Raw genomic sequence first — 22,248 nt, 5'->3', positions numbered from 1 at the left:
CTTCAGAATTCCAAAGACATGCTTGAGCTTCTCTGTATCTCCTTGATCCTCTTCCCCATGTGACCACATTGAGTAAGTCTCTCTTTTTCTGCTTTACACTTAAAACAAAATTATATAAAACCTTTTCCATAATCAGAATGCTGTATACCAGCAAACCTACACAAAAGCGGTGGGTGGACGAAGACAGAGTGCCGAACAGACATGCACATACACAGAGGAGTGACTTTTTGGCAAAGACAGAATCCTCCTGAATTAGATTGAAAGAAATAAAATGAATGATGAATAGCGATATATTCATATGAAAAAATAAAACTACCTCAATTCAAATGTATTCAAAATGTATCACTGATTTTACTACAAACCCTGGAATGACCGAACTTCTAGAATAAAACACAGCAAAAACTCATTCCCTAACTGCAGTTAGGGAAGATATTATAGTACAGTGCCAAAACAATGATGCATAAAAGCCCAAATTATAATTCATAAAAACTAAAAATTCTGACCCTCAAAAGACATTATTAGTGAGTAAAAAGATAACCAGACCGGAAGTCTTTGTGAACAAATCATATATTTTATAAAGGTTATATAAAACATATCATACACACACACACACACACACACACACACAGAGAGAGAGAGAGAGAGAGAGAGAGAGAGAGAGAGAGAATACATATACATACACACGTATGCATACAAAATAATCCTACTAAGAAATAAGATACATGAAAGGAGATTTCAACAAAAGAAACGCAGATTGAGATATGAAGAGTCTCTCAACCTAAGTAGTGGGCTGGGAAGTTCAAATCAAACTACAAATATATTAAATTGTAAGCGAATAAAATTAATAATATTGATCATGTCAGTCTTTTCTCTTACTTTTTTAAAGACAGGGCTTCTCTGTGGCTATGCTGGAACACACTCTGGATTTTTATACACTAATGGTGGGAGCATCGGATAGAGGGCACTTCTATGTAGGGTAGTCTTCTAAGTGCTAAACATTGCTCACTGTGCCATCTCTGAGGATACACAGCAAAGCAACTGCCCAAAACTAGAAAGACTCCAAAAGAGTACAGAAAATTATCAGATACGAATAATTAAAAGAAAAAATGGATAACTCCAACAACAGGGATGTATCCTTATTCTGACCAAACAAGGATTATTCTTCTAAATTACTAGAGGAGGGAGAAAAAAATGATGGAACGATAACAGATATATAAGGCAGCTATGGAATGGTCTATATCTACCTTGAATGATCACAGTCCAGGAATTATTTGCATATATTAAAATATACCAAATTATGTTTACTACCTATCAGTCATCTCTCAATAAAACTGGATAAACAGAACATAAAATATTTGCATAAATAAATATTTTGGTTAGGAATAGAGCTTACTATTCTACATGCTTAAAAAACCAACTTAGTGTTTTAAAATTCTAACAAAACAATTATTTTTAAAGATCTAATCTATTTTGGTTTATATGCTGATCCAGGTAAAAGTTACTATATTCTAGTCTTTTTAAACACGGAACATTGAAAAGGTGGCTGGCTTCTTTTCCAGTAGGCTAAACTTAATTTAGATCTTTAAAACAGGCTGGCACAGGGTTCAGCAGTGGGATGCCTGCCTAGCAGTGCAGTCCTTGGTTTTTGATTCCTAGTAATGCAAACCAAACAGAACAACAGCAAAACTTGAACAATTCAGTGTAGTTAGAAAAGCTAAGAACTATCAGGGAATAAGACATTTCCATGTACAAACATTTCCATATACACAGGTCACCAAATAAGCAACAAATAACCCAAATCATAGTTGACCATAAGCAGGACTCTGGGACTCACTGAGAGGATCCATGCCACTCTAACTAAATCTTCAGTCTCTGTACCTTACGTGATGGCAAAGCCACATGATATTAAAGTCTCTTACTATTCAGTCATCTTAGAAACAGGATTTATTCTTTATTAACTGAAAATATTTTGAAAGCTAAAATAACTTTACATTAGTTTCTGAGTGCCAGGTTACAGGAAGTGATCAGGAGCTCTTACCTCTCAAGAGCTGCTCTTGTTTTACCACAAGTCCCTGGTATTTTTTAAAGGTTTTGTCATAATCCTTTCTCAAAGTTTGATTTTCAAGGTCTTCATCAAGTAAAATCAAGTCAAGGATCATAAGCATGAAGGTAAGTGAAGAAATCCTACAGAAGACTATTTGAGAACAGTGCTACTATGTTTATATTGTATTATTACTATTTGAGAACAGTGCTACTATGTTTATATTGTATTATTACTATTAAGTCAAGGTTTCACTCTGTAACTCTGGCTGACCTGGACCTACTATGTAGACTTGGCTGGGCCCGGACTCAGGGACCCACTTACCTTTGCCACTGGAGTACTGGGGTTAACAGTGTGCGCTGCCAAACCTGGCTGCAACTTGAGCTACTCCCCACCCAACTAAAATCTTAACCGCAGGACTGTGCAAAACAGGACTTGTTAGCCAAGTCCCATAATACCCTTGTAGTCCTAGTATGAGGAAATGTTCGAACTCCACCAAATGCTTGGATTCTCAGTAATTACATGCAAATATCTTATGAAAGTTGCCAAGTCTATGACAGACTATAACTGGGTCCATTAAAAAGTTACTTTTTTACAGAAACTCATGTAGTTGTTAAGAATAATAAACTCTCCTTCAGGCAGACAGCCAAAATACTTGAATATGCAGATTAATTCTAAGGCTTTTTAGCACCTTGCTCAGGTTGGGGATTGCAAGAGAAGAACATCTTGATTAATAAGGCCCATGAGTTACACAATGAAGATTTAAGAAATACACCACCCCTGGTCAAAGAGGACTCAATGGTACTAGTCTCAGGTCATGAAGACCTGAGTCAGGCTCCCGGGCAATAGTCCTTAGGCATAAAGAATGTCTCAGTCCCAGCTGGACTTCAGCTCCACTGGCAGAAACTATTTGCCCAGGTACGGAAAACAACCTATCCTGCTCCCATCCAAAGCAGAAAAATTACAAAAAAGTTTTTAAAAAGCTGTAACTTCCTGATAGCTACCTATGTGTGCACATGCCCTCAGCCTTCATCCTGTAGAAAAGATGGGCTCTCTCATTGACTCAATAATGCAGTCTCAGTCCATTATGATTGTCTGTTGGCCTCTCTGCCTCATTTTTTCTCATTTTTCTTAAAGAGGAACGATGCTTTCATTTCTAATAGATACGAATACACACTGTATTCAATAATGCTATTGCTTCCGATGGCTTGCTGACTTATAAAGCATCTCATGATGTATGAATAGTCAGTCCAGGGCCTCTGAGCTAGAATTCAATTGTAAAGACCATATGATAAATAGCTTCCGATGAGATTACTGTAATGCTGAAGAGAGTATCATTATACTGGATTCAGTATGGAAGACTAAACTCAAGAGACAGAAGTTATCTGAATGCAGACCATAGCTCAAAAAGCAAGGGAAACTAAAGTGACAGAAGTTCCACCCCAAACGCTTCATGCCAAGGGGCAATAATGCTGTCACAGTGTTTGAAGGCATTTGTTAAAGAACCCCAAAAACAATTCTTAGACCATAAGATACAATAAAATAGAGAATTTCTAATGTTCATCTCGAGGGTTCTACCATTCTATATATCTCTCAACTAGAAAGACTTAACTTGGAAAGCTGAAATTCATAGAAAAGTAAGACGCTAAGTTAGTTTCCCTGAAAAATTAGGTTCATGGAAAATGTAATCCACTCCCATCAAAGTTCCTTGGAAGTCCACAGGCAGTGGTGAGCCGTGCGTCACCAAACACAGTAGAGTGGACACGTGAGCTTCTGAGACTCCTCCTTTACTCAATCCCCCACACCGCAGCTTCATTGTTCACACTCATTAACCGGTCACCCAGGAAGAGACAATGTCTATGTCGAACTGCGTTTACTCTGAAAATCCTACCTCCATCTTTACCTCTGACACACTCTTGCATGATTTCCAAATAAAATGACAGAAATTAAAAAACAAAGAACAAGCCCACCCTACCACCCAAAGCAGCGAGGCATAGGTACAGGTCAAATGGCACCTAAAGGATATCAGCTTTCTTCTTCTTAGAAAGTTCTTCTTGCCAAAGCTCGTGTCTTTTTAACTCATGATCAATGATATTCATACACAGTGCTCCAATTTTATAGTGAGTGATGAGTCCATGAAAATGAGAAAAGCTTCAAAGAAGAAATTTTAATATACATTAAAAAGAGGACATTTTGTTCATATCAGAAAACTCGTGGTTTGGCCTAAACTGACATAAACCATACAAAACATAAGTCTGGCATACATTTCCATGGATACATAAAACCACAGTACAATAATTTTAAAATAAATTTAAATACATTAAAAATTAAATTAAATAAAAATATGAAATTACAAAATTATCTTAAATATGTGTAAACATGCTACCCTTACCTTAAATAACATTATAAGCATGTTCTTATGATTAATCACCACATTAAGTACTAAAATAGTTTCATAACACACTTTAGAATATTGTCTAACAAAACTAATACTATAACACTACTAAGTACTCATTTTATTTATTGGATATATGTTTGCTAGATAATTTATTCAAGCATTTATTTAATAAAATTTCTTTGCTAATACTAGTCTAGCAATCTAATTGGGAAGAAAATGTTCATAAAATCTCAATAATATCCTTGTTAAAGAACATATACATATAAATAAAGTATATTTAACCACTAAGAGAATAAAACTTCCTAATTTATTAGAAACATGAGTGGAACTAGAGGGCATTATGTTAAGTGAAATAATTCAAATGAAGAAAAGCAAATGTCGTATGTCCTTGTTCAGGTGTGGAAGGAAAGAGTTGGCTTATATAGAGAGAGTAGAATAAGAGAGTGAGTACCAAAATCAGCACTCAGCAGACAGGAGAATAAGTTCTGTTTTATAGCACAGTTTGGTAACTACAGTGCCTAATACTAAGAGATAATAGCAAGTGTTCACAGAGTTGGAAATGCCAATCACCCTGATTTAATCATTTATATATCATTATATTTACTCAAACTATTACACTGTATCCACAAAGTATATACTAAATTGTTAAAAACTAAAATTCAGAAGTATGTCTACTGAAGAAAACATGGCTATTACAATGAATATTTTATATAGGAAGGAACTGAGGCCCAGAGAGATTAAGTAAAACAACCGAGAGTACACAGTGTGTAAACAGCAGACATTGCACTCAAACTGAGATCTTCTTCCACCAGAGACATAACCATATGCCAACCGTTATGCCAAAAGGAGTGTATGAATGTGTGTGTGTGTGTGTATGTGTGTGTGTGTGTGTGTGTGTGTGTGTGTGTGTGTGTGTGTGTATGCCTGTGTGCATGCGGGGGCATAGGGAAGTGTAGACTGAAGGAAAGAACAAAGTAAAAAGCCAGTAATAGGACGCAGAGCATGAACAAACAAACAAAGACCGAGAGAGTCACACTGACACAGGCAGACAGCAACAGAGGTCGATCAGCCCTTAGAACCCATACTTACCTAGAGAAGCAAAAGAAGATATAAATGATATTTGTAGCTAACTCAACGCTTTGTTTCCAGTCTTCTCTCAGGACTCTTGCTAGCGCACCCAGGGCAGTTTCTAAGGAAAAGGAAACATACGGATATGATCATTTACCTCTCCTTTGATATAAACGGAGGTTGGTTTTAAATGTCTACTTATGAATAAGTAACAAAGCCAAGATGGAACTGGAACAAAAAAGTAGGATGTTTCTTTCCAATACGGAAAGCTAATTTAGAAGAATAACTTTAATTCAAAACACCTGACATACATGTGTATGCAGTAAGAAATCAGCTGTGAATCAGACAAATGCGACAGAGAGATCATCCAAGGCTGTCCATTTCCTGACTTGTTTCTGCTTGGAATCTTACTACTGTATTCCTTTGCTGTCTTCTTTTTAACCTCTGAGTTACTCTATTAGGACAAAGACTAGAATATGTCCAGAATATAAATGAGCAGTTTAGTCAACTTAGCTCCATAAAGATAAGTCAATTAAATTTATGTAAAGAAAAGTAATATTTCCATATGACATACCAAAAGACATAAAATTAGAAATTCAGAAAATAAGTTCTTGGAAGTATATATTTGTTTGAAGGAGGTAATATTTAGAGATATTAAGTAAATGTGGGGTTAGTTTTTAACGAGATGTGGTAAGATTTTTTATTTTTTTGCACGATGATGTGTTTGTGGTTCCTGTGTGTTTGCACATGGGTCTGCACATATACACAGAGGCCAGAAGCTGATTCTAGGAGTCTTTCTCAATTGTTTGCCACTTTATTCATTGCCACAGGGTCTCTCAACTGAATCCAGAGCTCCCTAAATGTCGCGTCTAGCTAGCTAGCTTGCTGTGAGAATTACATGTCTGTACTGGGATAAAAAGTAGGACACATAAAGAAGGGGAGGGGGGAGGGGGGAGGGGGATGTTTGCCCGGAAACCAGGAAAGGGAATAACACTCGAAATGTATATAAGAAATACTCAAGTTAATAAAAAAAAAAGTGGGACACCACACTCCCTCAGGTATTCATGTAGGTGCTGGCCTTGGATTTAATTCTATACAGAACCACCACCAACCTGTACCATTACACTGGTACAGGCATTATCCAGTAGGGTAATGAAAGAGAGGGGAACAGCACACCACACTGTGCAGAAGTGTACCTGGAAAGGAGACAGTCTCCTGAAGAAGGAACAGCATCCGTCCATGAAGGAACAGCAGGCCCACGGGAACAGTAACAAGAGGAATCTGGATACCCAGGTAAGGTCATGTTCTGATCACTAACTCGATACCTGGGTAAGGTCATGTTCTGATCACTAATTGGATACCTGGGTTCTGATCACTAACTAAAAGGGAAGGAAGGACTGAACGACATGGAGAAACCTCAATTTACATCTCTATACTCACTTCTGTCTTAGGGTTTTACTGCTGTGAACAGGCACCATGACTACAGCAACTCTTATAAGGACAACATTTAATTGGGGCTGACTTACATGATAAGAGGTTTAGTCCATTATCACCAAGGCAGGGGCATGGCAGCATGCAGGCAGGCCTGGCACAGGAGGAGTAGGAGCTAAGAAGGACAGAGTCTAAAGCTTCTCTTAGATTCCACACCACAAGTTGCTTATTAAAAGCTGGGTGCACGGGGTGCAGAGAATGCCAGTCATCATTACTTGACCTGGACTTTGCTGTGTACAAACAGCCTTCTTCTCAGGGTATTTGGAGAAAAGCACTGTGGTAGTGTCATAATGAGTTTGTTAGTAGGATTAACAAAAAAGCTATCAATTTTTTAAAGCAAAACTAAAAATCAGGTACTTTCAGGATCTTTAAGGGGGTCAAACATATTCTTAAGTCTATAAAGCCACACAAAGGTACACAGTTGTATGCCTACTATAGAAAGACCTAGAAAGCCATTAGTCAATCGATTCTGGCTGAATTTGAAACACTGTATCAGGGAGGAAGCAGAGTCTGAAGTGTGAAATCTGTCAACACCTAACATACACAGAGGTCTTCAGCAAGGGCAGGGAGACATTTTCATCAGGTATTTAATAAAATCTTTGCCCAGTCACTGCTGACTAAAATAAGCTAACAGAACACAGATGTCCATGACTCTCTAAGGCAAGGGATACCAACTTTGCAGAATCAATCTACAAAACTCAGCAAACAAACAAACACATCAATAACAAGCCTTGGGGTAGCAGGAATCTGACTTCCCAAGTTGCCACATATAGTTTCAACAACACAACTCATCATAGGAAGAAACCCAACTGTATGACCCACGCTCAGGTCATACAGTCATCAGTAGAGACTGTCCATGTAAAGGCACAGACACTGAGCTCATGAGACCAGGACTTGACTCAGTTATTATTATAACGAGAAAACTGAAGGAAGGGCCAGTGAGGTGGGTGGCACTGAGGAGCACTTATTGTGCAATCATGACAGCCACACTTCAGGTTCCAGCCCCCAAACTCGCCACCAGGCATCTCACACCTCATTATCCAGATCCAAGGGGTGAAACAGGTACGTCCTTGAGATGTGCAGGGATCCAGCTGGGTTGGGAAAACCTGTCCTAGACTCAGGCAGAGACCTTGCCTCAAAGAAAAGGCAGAAAATGATAAAAGTAAGACACCTGATGCCCTCTTATGGTCTCCAACCTCACAAATGTGCAAACATTTAAATACACATATACACAGATGCAGGAATATAAAAATCAAAGTGAACCACTTCTTCTGATGTAAAGGTGGGTATGTGAGGGAATGAGAACGACGGTTTATCAAGGAGACAGCAATTACTAAAAAAGACACAACCAGAAAACCTGTAATGAAGGGTACAAAAGCTGAAATACAAATTCACTGGGAATCTTAGACACAAAGGTAATATAAACATTCTAGATTAATCTGAAGGAAAAAGAGAAGGCAGTCAAATGAGCAGACCCTCAGAGATCTATAGAGGAGACAAACACACAGCATATTCGTGATGAAGCCCCAGAAACATGAAAGGGGCAAGTATGTAATGAATTAACAGCTGAAGCTGTCATGGCTGCTTCAGACCAAAAGGTATACACACTCCAAGTATACACACTGATGACATCAACCCAGAGACACACCGTGGTCGTGGTCAGATTTGTGACTACAAAGGACAAGAGAAGCAAAGCCTGAAGAGAAATGCAGCTTTGTGTCTGCACAGCACCATACATGATGATAAGCAGATTCACCTCAGAAAGCATGTAGAAAGGAAGATGGAAGAACGACACATGGAAACTGCAGAGAATTCCTGTCATCTGCTGGGGACACAAAAGTCCTTGGGCCCCCAGAGCACTAGGGAACCAGTATGTTAAACACAGGGCTCTCTCCTCAAAGGAATTTCCACCCCCAAAGCTGGGAGTGGATATTGTTAATGACCTGGTAATGTTTTGCCTCTCTGCAGTGACAGACCTCACCCTGAATGCTTACCCCAGACTCTTCCCTTCCTAGACCATTCTCTCTAGCTCCCAGCTAATGGAACCCATTTCTGGGAGGGATGTTGTAAGTACAGCTGACCTCTCTGCTATTTCACCCAGAGACCGCACTAGATTCTAGGTCTTTTAGCAATAGACCCCGACCCTTGTGCTCACATGGACTTTGTGAAGGAGTTTCTATGAAGTCACACCTAAGCTTTTCTGTGGACCTGGAATGGGAATGGGTGTTGCCTGGAAACATTTCCCCTATTGTGTTGTGTTTTAAATATGCTGACAACGAGCTGCCTAGTGTCAGCTCCCCAGGTCGACGAAACCAATCTGAACTGAGCTTTCACCCCTGCAAGGTGTCCCTCAGTGACCTGCCTGTAACTCCAGAGCTCAGAAGCGGACGAGCTGCACTAGTCTCTTCAGCTCTGGGTTCAACTGAGAGACAAACAAGGTAGACAGTGACCACGCAAGACTTTTGATATCAGCCCTGGCCTCTACACACACATGAGAATGCATACTTTTATGAACATGTGTGCTCATGCACTTGTGAACATGCATATGGATATGCACATACTTTACACATATGCAAGAAATGTCATTGGTATTATTATAGTACAAAGGAGTGAGGAGGGAAAAGAGTCAAAGGGTGTATAGGAACAAATTTCTGTATGCTGTTAAAATTAGGTTGGTAGTAACTTGAACATGACTATTTGAAACTGTCAAGATAATGCCAAGGCATCACTAAGATAATAACTCAGGAAACCATAAGTATAGAAAATTAGCTTCAATTGGTGAACTAGGAGAGATGGCTCAATCGTTAAGAGCACTGACTGCTCTTCCAGAGGTCCTGAGTTCAATTCCCAGCAAGCACATGGTGGCTCACAACATCTGTAATGGGATCTGATACCCTCTTCTAGTGTGTGTGAAGACAGCTATAGTGTACTCACGTACATAAAATAAATAAATCTTAAAAAAAAGAAAAAGAGAAACCGAGAATAGAAAAAATAATAGAAGAAAATATAGAGTAAAAAAGGTTAAGAATCATGATAAACTTTCTATTTAAAATATATATAGACATGTTAAAGGTTTGGTCATTCATAGCAAATATAAAATGACAAAGACTGCCTTATAAGCATTACACCAATGTAAAACAGACTAAACATACCAATAAACAGAAATGGATTAAAGAACCTATGGTGATCTGCTCATAAGCTGGTTCTATCAGAAATTCTTGAGATTTAAACACACAAGCAGCGTCAAAAGAAAAGAATGGAAAATAGACCTACCATGTACAGAGAGAAGGAGAGGAAGATAATAGATTGAAAACATTCATACTACAGAGAAGAAAAAATTAACATTCAAAATTAAATATATAAGACATGAAAAACATGCATATGTGCATTTGCAAACATAAAATATTTAAGATCTCAGTTCAGACTTCAAGAGTAGGTTTGTTTTACATGATTTTTCTACTTTTAATATTTAGAAAGAGAAATCACCATTTAATAATAGCTCTTCCAGGTTATCAGGATTTCGAGCAAGCTGTAGGATCAAGGCCGAGCCCCGGACCTTGTCTGGAAGGTCTTCATACAAGAGCTCAATGTACTCATCCATGTCGTTAATGTTGGCCACCTCGTCAATCTGAAACACAGGCGAGCACTCAGCAGCTCTCACAGACAGTCAGATGGATGATACTTTGTGATCAATATATTACTTATCATAGCAACAAGCAAAGAACAGATGATAGCCATTTTTTTATAGATAGAAATTTTAGGGAGACATCAATCTCTCTATAAAATCTTCGACCCCAAATTTGTCTTCCTACAAGATGTGGGCGGGTTAAGATGGGGCAGACTGAGGGAACAGCCAGCCAATGGCTGCTCCAACTCGAGAGCCGTCCCATGGGACAGCCAACCCCGACATCATTAATGACACTCTGCTGCACTTGCAGACAGGAACCTAGCATATCTGTCTCCTGCCCAGCAGACGGAGGCAGATACAGAGACCCAGAGTCAAACATCAGGTGGAGCTCTTGTGAAGAGTGGGAGACAGAAGGGAACAAGTCAGAGGGGTCAGGGACAGCATGAAAAGACCCAGAGTCAACTAACCTGTGACCATGGGGACTCCCAACTCACAGATCCTGGGCCACCTACCAGGGAGCATGCAGGAGCTGGACCTGCATGCCTTACACATCTGGAGCAAATATGCAGCTTGGGCTTTATGTGTGTCCCCTCACAAGTAGAAAGGAGGCTGGATGCTCTCTCGGTCTCTGTTTCCCCTCATAGTATCCCCTTCTCCTTACCTGGGCCTCAGAGGGAGAGGATGTGCCTAGGCTTGCAGGGACTAGATGCCCCAGGGTTGGGTGGTACCCATATGGGGCTTGCCTTCTCTGAGAAGAAGAGTAGGGGGCAATGGTGGAAAGAATTTGTAAGGATGGGACTGGGAAGAGAAAAGGGATGGGGCTGGGATGGAAATGTAAAGTAATTAAAAAATAAAAATAAAGAAATTTTATGCCTTGGTGTATTAGAATGCTGATATAAAACTATAAGCAAAATAAAATGGAACATATATAAACTTTACAATTTATGTATTTTAATGCAATTTGTACCTAATATAAAAGATTAAATATTTTGAAACTTATTTCAAAATGTTTAGAATATTTTGCCACTTATTTTAATAAAATTAAAATTATGTGTTATAAGGCACAACCAACAATTTTTGTTTTTCATCAAGCAAACATTGATTTTTTCCACGTGTCTCTAAACTGAACAACATGGTTATATGCACTACTGGTAGTAAAAGCTGAAGGTTGTTCACTCAGTAGAACAGAGTTCATAGGTCTTACCTCCATCCCTTCAAAAGGAGGTGGGTCTTTAGGCTTGCTAGACTTTTCTTTCTTTTCTGTAAAAAGATTTTTAAAAACCCTGAGAATTAGGTTTTAAGGGTTTCAAGTGACTATTTAAGTAGTTGAGTTTAATGCTGCCTAAGCTGGGGTATAAAACTAAATATTTGATAAAATTTCTCTCAATGCATAAAATAAAATATTTCCATATAAAAATCAGCTATTTGTTCTAATGATGCAATCTAGTCAATCAGCAAGATAAAGAATTTGGTATGACTAATACAAAAACAAATAATATAAAAACTAAAGTTAACAGAGAGTGAAATGAATAAGTGAATGATTTTTGTCTGAAAAGTGAAATAAAGAATATAAATTAAAAGATAATATTTGATATTTATACCAACTTAATCCTTATTTAGTCCCAAGGAGGCATTCAAAGGTACTATATACATTTATTATACTATTCAGCTAAACGCATATTTTCATATTCTAAACAAAAAATGCATATACTAAAATAAACCAGAAAAGTATCAAAAGATGTATAATTAACAAATAAACATACATATAAGAGATTTGATCCTTACTGGAGACTGCTTGGTAAGAAAAAGGGGATGGACCAGGGATTCTGATAGGATGTTTGAGATAAATGAGTGTTACAGTCAAACTGTCATAATAAAACCATGGCTCTATACAATTAATACATACAATTAATACATGCTAATAAAAGGAAATGAGCAATGCAGTATGAGCAATGGGAAACGAGAAACATGCTCTTGACATACACAAACAATGAATTAAAACAGGATTAGCCCTTCTGCTTTCAGAGGCGGAATCCACGATAGATAAGGGTGGGTGTGTCAGCAACACTAAGTTCTGTCCCAGACAGATAATTTACTGTAGGACTGGTTTTGATGAGCAAAGGAAGGGGTCATTTAAGCTCATGAACCACGCTGTTAAAATGTACTACAGTCCTCTTTCCTTGTCTTTAGGGTGAGGCTTCTGGCTCTAAATTATCAAAGTACAAAAGTTACAAAAAACTAAATAATTTAGATATAGTTTTACTATACAGTAAAGCATGTATCTCTAACTATTAATGTGCAGAAAGAGAATAATACTGACTTGTTATTTTATCCATATATAATGGATACATTTTTATATTTCCTTTTTCATAAAGTACATTCTAATCACTAAACATTCAATAATTCATTTGTACATGTTTCCATTTTTATTTGAAACCATCTTTTATATCTTCTGAGTTATAAAACATTAATGTACCAGTTCTTTTGTGGGAACTGAGGACAGGAAAATGACAAGAATGAAGATAATGATGTGGAATGTCACACTTTCCTAAGGACAAGGTGAGAGCACTACCCTAGAAGGCTGTGATATTTATCATGTGCACAGTAATGCTTAAAACACAGAACTCAACTCAAATGACAGGTTATGCATACTTAGCAGATAGAGAAAATATAAGGCTAATAGGAACAGAGAGGATACTTTCCGCCCTATATATGCCTTTTATTATTCTACAGTCTTTATGACAGATTTACCCCTATTCCAGTGTACATGAACACACCCTCATCCAGTGAAGCAGAGTCTGACCACTGTGTGTAGAAGCATAAAACCTCCAATGTGGGGAAGGAAATACATCTGTCTGTCTATCCTAACACCAGTAAGAACTCAGCACCGAAATGAATACAGCTTTCATAACTGTATTTTTAAACTATACTGTACTGTACTATACTGTATTAAACATATACTTACAAAGTACATATACGATTTTGAAGATGACTAACACTCGCCTTTGGTATTAAATCTAAAATGCCAGACTCCATCCGCTTACCTTTTCCTGACAATGAGTCACGGCGGTTCTGTAGATAGTACAAAAGCTGTTCCACCTCATTGAGCTTTGAGGGATGGATGAGTTTACATTCTTCAACCACTTTCCGGGCCAGAGAGGTTATGTCTGTGTTAGCATTGAGACTCTTCAGGCGGATGCTGCAAAAACATGCCAATTCCCAATTCAGACATTGTACAAGTCCATGACAGACAGTAATACTGTTCTATTATACATAGACTCTATACCTACCTGGCCAGAGAATCTTATTAAAATAAAGATTTAGATATAGTTAGGAGTATATAAGTTGAAAGCAACATACATTCTTTTTTTTTTTTTTTACAGGAATTGTGTGTTTAATCAAAGTACAAGAGCTTTACAAAATATCATGGTAATAATAACAGTTTGAAATAATTTAATATCAAGAAGTCGGGACTCCAGCAATGTGTAAAATCTGTTATTAGCATGTACCTCTGATCCCAGGACTCAGGAGGCAGAGGCAGGCAGATTTCTGAATTTGAGGATGGCCTGGTCTACAGAGAAACCCTGTCTCAGTTCCCCTGCCCCCAAATCTGTAATTATCATCCAAACGAACACCCCAAGTAATTTAGCAACATACATTCTTTGAGACTTTCTGGATACATTATTCAGAAGTCCTGCTTGAGACAGTGCTTCTGATATAAAACAGTTTTTATTACCAAGTATGAAATTCATACTGCCACAAATGATGTAATTAATTTATGCTTAAATATAACGACATTTCCAAGTTTTTCTTTACTTGCAGTGCTGGGACTGGAACCCAGGACTTGGCACCTGTGAGGTAAGTGCTATACATACCCCGAGGTACTCTGGACTTGCTTCCTCTTAAATTGAGCCCAGGATAGTTACTATGAGTCTAAGAAAAAAAATGGTGCTGAGGAACACAATGGCCTGCTTAATGGGATTCATGGCCTGAGAGAGAACTATGAAAATATAGTCAGGATTGTCTAGTAAATTCTCCTATGTCAGACTTACATTCAGAAGGAGAAAACAACCAAAACCCCACTGTATAGCATTACTTTTTGTGAAGATAGTATTTTTGTTATTTTGTAGGAAGACAGTAAGCTACTACAGGATGAGAATCTACTCAAACACTCTGAACTTGGCATCTGGAAGCCAGCATTAGACACAGATGACTTCCACTCTAGTTGTGTGACTTACATATTCTTCCCAGTTTAGACTAGCTCGAATGACACTCCTTTTCTGACTTAAGTCTACTTGTTTTTGCCGTTGATAACTTTGAAGTGTTTAAAATAACTGACTTTAGTTTGGGCACTTCTAGGTGAACATTGTTAAGGCAAATATAGCAAGGATGGCCCAGAGGGACAGCTCTAAAGTTAATTTTAAGAAGGAACCCAGAAACGCATGCATCTCAGTAACTGATTGAGAAGAGGCACAGGAGAACTACATCGGTAGCTCGGCGTGAGAAGAAAACTTGACTCTAGAACCTGGAAGGACACTGAAGCAGAACCACGAGCCCAAGGTCAGCATAGGCTATACGATGAGACCATTCCAAACACGGCAAAAATGAAACTCACTGAACAGAGCTTTACACTTCTGTTAGGTTTTTGGGATAGATTCATTTCCTAGAAAAGGTCTTCACAGAGTACGGATTCCACGCTCACCCTTTTCCCAGTTTCCACTGTGTACTCTTATGATTGCCATCTTGTATCTGTGTGGCATGGCTATTACCTTTATCAAAACTCACAGAACAGAAAGTGAGTCCTGATTAAGCCTGGAACTAATGCTGATGCATCTAATTATTACCTGAGGGCCGTAGATATTCTGTGTTCACTCTGTGTTCTGTGAGTGTTTATAAATGTCTTACAGTTTTATACATAAAATGTCCTCTCCCTGACCACGGCAATCTCTAACTCCTCCATTATACTTAGAGTCTCGCCTCCTCTACAAGGTCAGACATTCGGAATGTAGAGAATGTAGATTTCCCAGATTGACTTCTTTTGGTTACCAATATGGATGGAGGGTCCTTCAATTCTTTTTTGTACTTGATAACTCATTTTTTTATTTTTGAATAATGCTTTATGATAGGGAGGTATCACAGCTGATCCACTCACTATGAAATAATAGCTTGGCTGCTTTCAGTTGTTGGCTGTTTGGATAAAGTTTCTATAAATATATGTGTGTAGTCGTTTATGTACACATAAGTTTTTAATACATTCAAGTAAGTAAAAGCACAATTACTGGATATTATGTGAGCCTATGTTTAGATAATATAAATGTACACCATCTTATGGTGTGACACACACTTCATACTATTACAAGCCAGGACTGAGAATTTCTATCAATACATTCTTGCCAGTATCTGCTGTTGCCAGTGTTATGGGCCTTAGCCATTATAATGGATGCGGTGATTCCCCCCTCTCTTTATCTATATCTACATCTATATCTATATCTATATATGATTATATATGATTTTCAATCTCTTCTAGGTCTACTTTCTATCACCCTATATATTAGCAACCCAGTTTAGTCTCTATAAACTCAAACAATTTTGGTTTGTGTGTATAGTCTCCTCAGTCTTGCATCTATTGAAAGGAAACTGGAGAAAAACAAGTTTTATTTTGAAATGACACTTAGCTACTCAACTGCTTTTGGTCGGCATGTATACTTTTCATTAGGCATCCATTAAATCTAACAAAATATCACCTGTATGATTTCCATACCATAACAATCAGCTTCTCGAAATGAAATCTTCAGAAAGATGAACTCTCTGAGAATAGTTTATACCATTCCTCTGAGCAATGCTATAGGCTGAAATGCCACATTTGTGGTTCTAGGACATTACTGACTTCTCCAATGTAATGACAGTTTATGCTACACCTATCTCAATTTATATAGATTTCCGCTTCTTCACTAGTAACAAAACCTCTTGAGCTAATAAAACACATTTTCCTTTCAGTAGTGTCTTTTGGTACATACCTTTTGCTACTGAGTGTGACACATTTTGCTAGTGAATATGACACTTTTTTCAAATGAGTGCGAGATACTTTTTGAGTGTGAAACAGCTTTTGTTAGTAAGTGTGACACACCTTTGGCTAGGGAGTATATCCCTCAGGACTAAAAAATTAAATTCCTCTCAAATGTAGGTCATGAGACTCTACAGTTAAAGACAGATTTTCTCTAGAAAATCTAAAATAAAATCTCCAGAGGTGTTCATTAACACTCAGGTCATATAATTTCAGGTAATCAATGACAAACAAGAAAAAACATAGAAAAGAAAAAAGTGTGAGCTAGCTGGACCACAGTGTGAGCATGTACCTATTTTTCTAGACTTGAATAGTCTGGAGAACTCATTTATTTTTAATACAAGTCATTAATGTAAGTCTCCTTCTGATGCCAACAGAACACCAGTGAGGACAATGAACTGAGACACCAAACGGCTTCTCTTCACAGAGTGCAGCCAGCCAGAGCTTCTCAACTACAGCATCACTGGAATTTAGGCTTAGTATCCCACCTTAGATGCCAACGTGACCATCTTATAATGACAACCTACCATATCTCTAGGGGAAACAACGTGGCTTGTGGGGAAAAACTATCTCCAGACTGTTTAATTGCCAGAGTCAATGCTCTATATTTAAAGCAGCACTTTCACATGTTCTCCTAGCAGCCCAAGCACCCTTGATCCAACACAACACGGCGTAAGTAGAAATTCTTTCTAAGTAGTTACCAAGGCAGTGTTGTATAGCTGGAAATGGGTTGAGAGAGAACACCAAGTGATATCAAATTTTCTCTACTAGCATAGGGCTTTAGAAGGAAAGTAGGATAATTACCAGCAAAACTTCAAAATAATGAAAAAAGAATAGTTCCCAAGGCACTCCCTTGAAGTACTTTAAACCATAAAGGAAAGTGAGTGGGACTCTGGATCTAAGAGCAGTCTTAAAAAGAGCCTGTCATATACTAGCATTATTCTGAGGGCTAGGTGCCTTTCATCAAGATCTGTGCCCCATTTGGGAACATCTGCACATCATACCACTCCCAGCAATTCTATGGGAGAAAGAACACAGGATCTTCTAAGACTCCAAATTTCTAAACTAAGCAAAAATCCCATATAAACATATCTTTTGTGATTAATTTGACTTAACATTATAAAAGTTTTACTTTCTCTAGAATATATTCCATATTTATATAGTTGAATGCAATCTTTCCTTAACTAAGATGAAGTAATCCAGAAGGATGTTATTACCATTTATTGTCTATGAAGATTAAAATAATACCATTTCTATAAAGGTTATATAAAATCTCCTATTTCCATAATGTATACAAAATGAAGGAAACTTACATTTTTTGGCATTCCTTTCGTTCTCCCAACATGGGATCCCCCATTTCTCCAAGAATGGTAGCCTCCACTTCATACTGAACGATAAGAGCTTTTTCTGATGGATGTACATCAATATTCCCCCCTTTAACTTTCCTACAAAAATTAAAAAAGATTAAATCTCACAGGACATCCATAACTTTCACCAGGTTTCTACATCTAAACTAAAAAAAGAGAAAGTCATCCTATGTTCAAGGACTAAATAACCTATTATTCAGAGAGCAGTATGTCTCAGCAAACCCCATCAAAGCCTTGACAGCCTGGAGGAGAAAAAAACATGAAATTTTACAGGGAAACAAAGACCCCAAATAACAATGTTGATAAATATCAGGAATGTTGTAGGACTCACACCTCTCGATGTGAGCAGTAAGTTACTAGCTCAAGGAGATACACACATTGATAGATCACTTGGTTAGGACTCAGTGCAGGAAAAGACCTATGTTTACCGTCAGTTAATTTTCAACAAGGATGCTCTAGGTATCCATGGGGAGACAGAACAATCTCTGACAGACGATGCTAAGAAAATTAGATGTTCTTAGCCACCAGATACAATAATTAACTCCAGTGGAGAAAAGACCAGCGTTTAAGAGCTGAAGCCATAAAACATAAGGGGAAGCTTCATGACTTTGAATTTAGTAGTGGTTTCTTAAATATGTTTCCAAAAGTCATAGTGATTACTAACAAATTAGACTTCAACTAATCAAAATGGTTGACAGTACTGACATATTCAACACAGTAAAAAGACGACCGAAGGCTGGGGCCAATGTTTGTAAACTGCATATTTAATAATGCCATATATATTTATATGCTGTATTCTATTTCAATAACAACGTTCTCCTAAAAAGGAAAGACAAATGACCAAGGAGGATGAGAGAGGCTCAGTTTTCTTGGTTGTTAGGAGATGCAAATTAAGGCAGAATAAGGCACCTCTTTACAGCCCCTAGAACTGCTACAATTACAGAGCAAACATGGGAAACACAGGGAGAAAATAACAGGCATGGGCAAAGTGTGGGAAAAAATGGAGTCCTCACACTTAAGGGTACACATGAGGTACAGGCACTGAGGTACAGGCGCTGAGGAAAGCAAGCTCCTGGCTGGCTCTTCAATGAGTCCAACATGAGATTACTCCATGTTCCTGTAGGCCCCAGCTTATGTGTACACTAAATGACTGAAGAGAAGCGTCATGATGACAGTAACGTTATTCCTAATAGGTGACAGGCACAAACCCCCTAAATATCTATCAACACTTGGTCATGAGGCTATAATATATATCCATGCAATGAATATATATTATACAGTTACACAAAAAGGCATAAAGCGTCAACATAGTACAGCACAGCATAGTTTAACAGAAATGGAACATAAGTATTCACTGTGAAAAAACTGAACAAAGCAGCATACATACCATATCCATCAAGATCCCGTGTGTCATATATATATCCATCTAAGTGTGTATGTATATACATAATGTGAGGGCAAGGCAAACTTTTGTCACAATTAGGCAAAATTGAACGATGTTTTTCCATCGTTCTGACTAAAGCATCACAGTGACTAGATCAGTTGCACTGTTTTCTAGATGGTGTGGTTTTCAAAGAGGGTGCACACTAGTACAATGATCCTAAGGAAAACCACGTTGGACACAGCCATATTATATGGAAACCATCAAACGCTATCACAGCAGCACTTTCTTTAAAATAACCTTAGGTTTAAAGTTGAAATTAGAAAATTCGTTGTTGACAAAAAAAAGTGTATGGGAAATTGTACGTGTGTACATGTTGTTAACAAATGTGTGGGGAAATGCACGTGTGTGTATATGTTGTTAACAAAATGATGCTGGGAATGAGGACTGACTATATATTTGTTGTGATTCCTTTTACAAATATATTTGTTTTGATTCCTTTTACAAATCTCTGTTGAAAGTCTTCTCATTTGCCTTTTCCATTAAAGATATAAAATGAAAAAGACAAAGCACTATGTTCCCTTTGTCTTATAAAAGCAGTACAGTTGATTTATCTTACAATTGCTTGACTATGTTAAGAGTCCACTAACACTTGTAAGATATTTCTGTGATGGCTAGAACCCTATCAGTAAGGGAAAATATACTCAACAAATTTTATTAGGACTTAACCACCTAACAGGCATGTTTTAATGTCTCTCATTCTCAAATGAAGTAATTATGTCCAAAAAAAAAAAAAAATCTGTGTGCTTTTTGCAGTGGATTAGCAACAGAGCTTTAACTAAAAATAGAGACTCCAAATTAGCATTTTCTTTAATTTATTCACTGCTTGCTCACACTTGATCCAGTGGGAGGTATATTTTTTTTTTAACCATAGGTGGTCTTATTTTGGACAGAAGTTAAGGAATCTCACAAAATTTCCTTAATTTCCTTTTTCTTTGGTGTGGCTGATATCATACATATTTTTTTTAAAAAGTAGGCTTTTTCATGCCAAGGTCTTAATAATAATAATGAACTTCCTACAGAAATTATACAGTGAATGTCACCGTCAAGTGGGTGAAATGGACCAAGACCAGAAGACTCAACATCTCAATCCAGTCTTGCATAAAGCAAAAACCACCACCTCTGCCTTTATTCCACACCCCCCGCCATGATTTACGAATCTCAAACTGAACACAAATCGGTGATGTGACACAATTCATTTCCAAGTTCCCATGGGATTCATCTATTGAGAAATCCAGGAGAGTGGGATAGGAAAAAACAAAAACAAAAAACACGAAATATGGGGTTTACCTCGCCCAACCTGCCTCTCACTGCGGTTATAGATTAATATACCAAGGACACCATCATAGATGCTGTCAGGATGCCTCCAAGCCAAAGTGAATTAAGGACCTCGCGCCCCGCCGCAGGGTCCATCCTTTATTCCATCCCATCATTTTCTCTTTTCTTCCCTGCTTTCCACCCCTTCACATATCTAGCTTTGCCCCTGGACATCCCATGGTCAGAGGGTTAACACCTAAGGATCTGCTCAGGGCGGAGCCCCGGTCGTCACCTTTTGAGGTATCTGGCGTCCTCGCTTTGCATGGCGGCGGCAGCAGCGGCGTGGGGAGAATGGGAGGGTCTGAGGATCTGGGAGGGCTACTTCCGGGGACCCGGCCAAGGTACCCTCAAAGCAGAGGCGGTGACAGTCCCGAGGCCTGCAAGGCGGGGCAGCGGCGGCGCAGCGGTTACCACGGTGAGGCCGCCGGCCCCTCCCACAGCTCCTGGGCCCCAAAACACTGGAGCAGCCCAGACCCGCCCAGAGCCGTCAGGGCACGACTCTCCGCAAAGCGCATGCGCTCACGCGACAGCTACAATCTGCGCAGGCCCAGTTTGAGGCCCTGGCTCCTGCGACAAATCTGACGTTCCCAGGAACTGCGGGGAAGGGTTTGGTGCTGATCTGGGAGCGTGTGGTTAGGAGGCGTATTCCCGGTCACTGCCCCCTGGAGGATAGGAAAGGAAAAAGCATTGCAATCTGCAAAACTGGAGTTTAAAGTCCTTAGCGTGAAATAAGACAGTGTAACCAGTAAACCTTTTAGCTAATGACGGTCATCAGGGTAGCCTTTGACAACAACCTCTACGGTGGAGCTTCTATTCTGGAACATATGAGGTTCTGCACTGATTGCACTGAATTCTAGCTGGTGGAAATAGTTGGTGATATGGAGTGTATAGGACTAGAGTCAACTTTGAAAATGGCAATTAAAATCATAAAGTAGAAAACACTCCCTTCTATTACAACAAGCCAATGTCTGAACTTCCAAATGGTTCATTGATTCCTGAGCAATCGTTCTTCCAAGGCAAGCAATTGTCGACAATGTATAGAGAAAAAAGAGCTGCTTTTTAGCAGTGGCAAGCTGTCTGCTCTGCTTCGAGATGGGGAATCCTTTAACCTGTCCTTCACTGTCTTCTAGTACATTGTTAGCCACTCCTTTAAATGAGTTAATAGTGATTGATCTTTATGTGTAAAATGTCACACAGAGAGACATTAAAAAGATGTTCTATGCCCCTCCCCATTCACGCCGATTAAATTTATTTCGGTTAAAGTTGTAACTATTCTTTCAATCTATCAAGAAAGGAATTCGGAGCAAACTTTCAGTTCTCTTTGTTTATACAAGTCTTCTTAATGAACTGTCACAAAATTCTGTCTTTAAGGTAGTCATGATATTCAGCCTTTCTTCTCCGTTCACACTCTGATGATTAGTCTAAGCAGGTCA

The 22,248-nt window shown here is 38.4% G+C and overlaps 1 protein-coding gene across 4 annotated transcripts in view; it reads right to left on the bottom strand.

Moving 5' to 3' along the window:
• Kifap3 (kinesin-associated protein 3) overlaps positions 1-22,248 on the bottom strand; it is a 138,542-nt gene that overhangs the window by 100,502 nt on the left and 15,792 nt on the right. For 2 of the 4 annotated variants that reach the window (XM_087580239.1, NM_001401347.1), the window contains 8 exon segments: positions 21,048-21,275; positions 18,004-18,135; positions 13,671-13,825; positions 11,831-11,886; positions 10,485-10,626; positions 5,529-5,628; positions 4,068-4,192; positions 2,039-2,137 (listed from right to left, as the gene is read on the bottom strand). In XM_087580239.1, coding sequence (XP_087436365.1) covers positions 2,039-2,137; positions 4,068-4,192; positions 5,529-5,628; positions 10,485-10,626; positions 11,831-11,886; positions 13,671-13,825; positions 18,004-18,135; positions 21,048-21,079 — 841 coding nt within the window. In that variant the 5' untranslated portion in view covers positions 21,080-21,275. 4 annotated transcript variants of the gene reach the window in all.

This window comes from Rattus norvegicus, chromosome 13, assembly GCF_021556685.1.
Source record: "Rattus norvegicus strain SHRSP/BbbUtx chromosome 13, alternate assembly SHRSP_T2T, whole genome shotgun sequence".
Lineage (NCBI taxonomy): Eukaryota > Metazoa > Chordata > Mammalia > Rodentia > Muridae > Rattus > Rattus norvegicus.
Note: the sequence above shows the minus strand (reverse complement) of the source record. Positions and strands in the feature narration are given on the sequence as shown.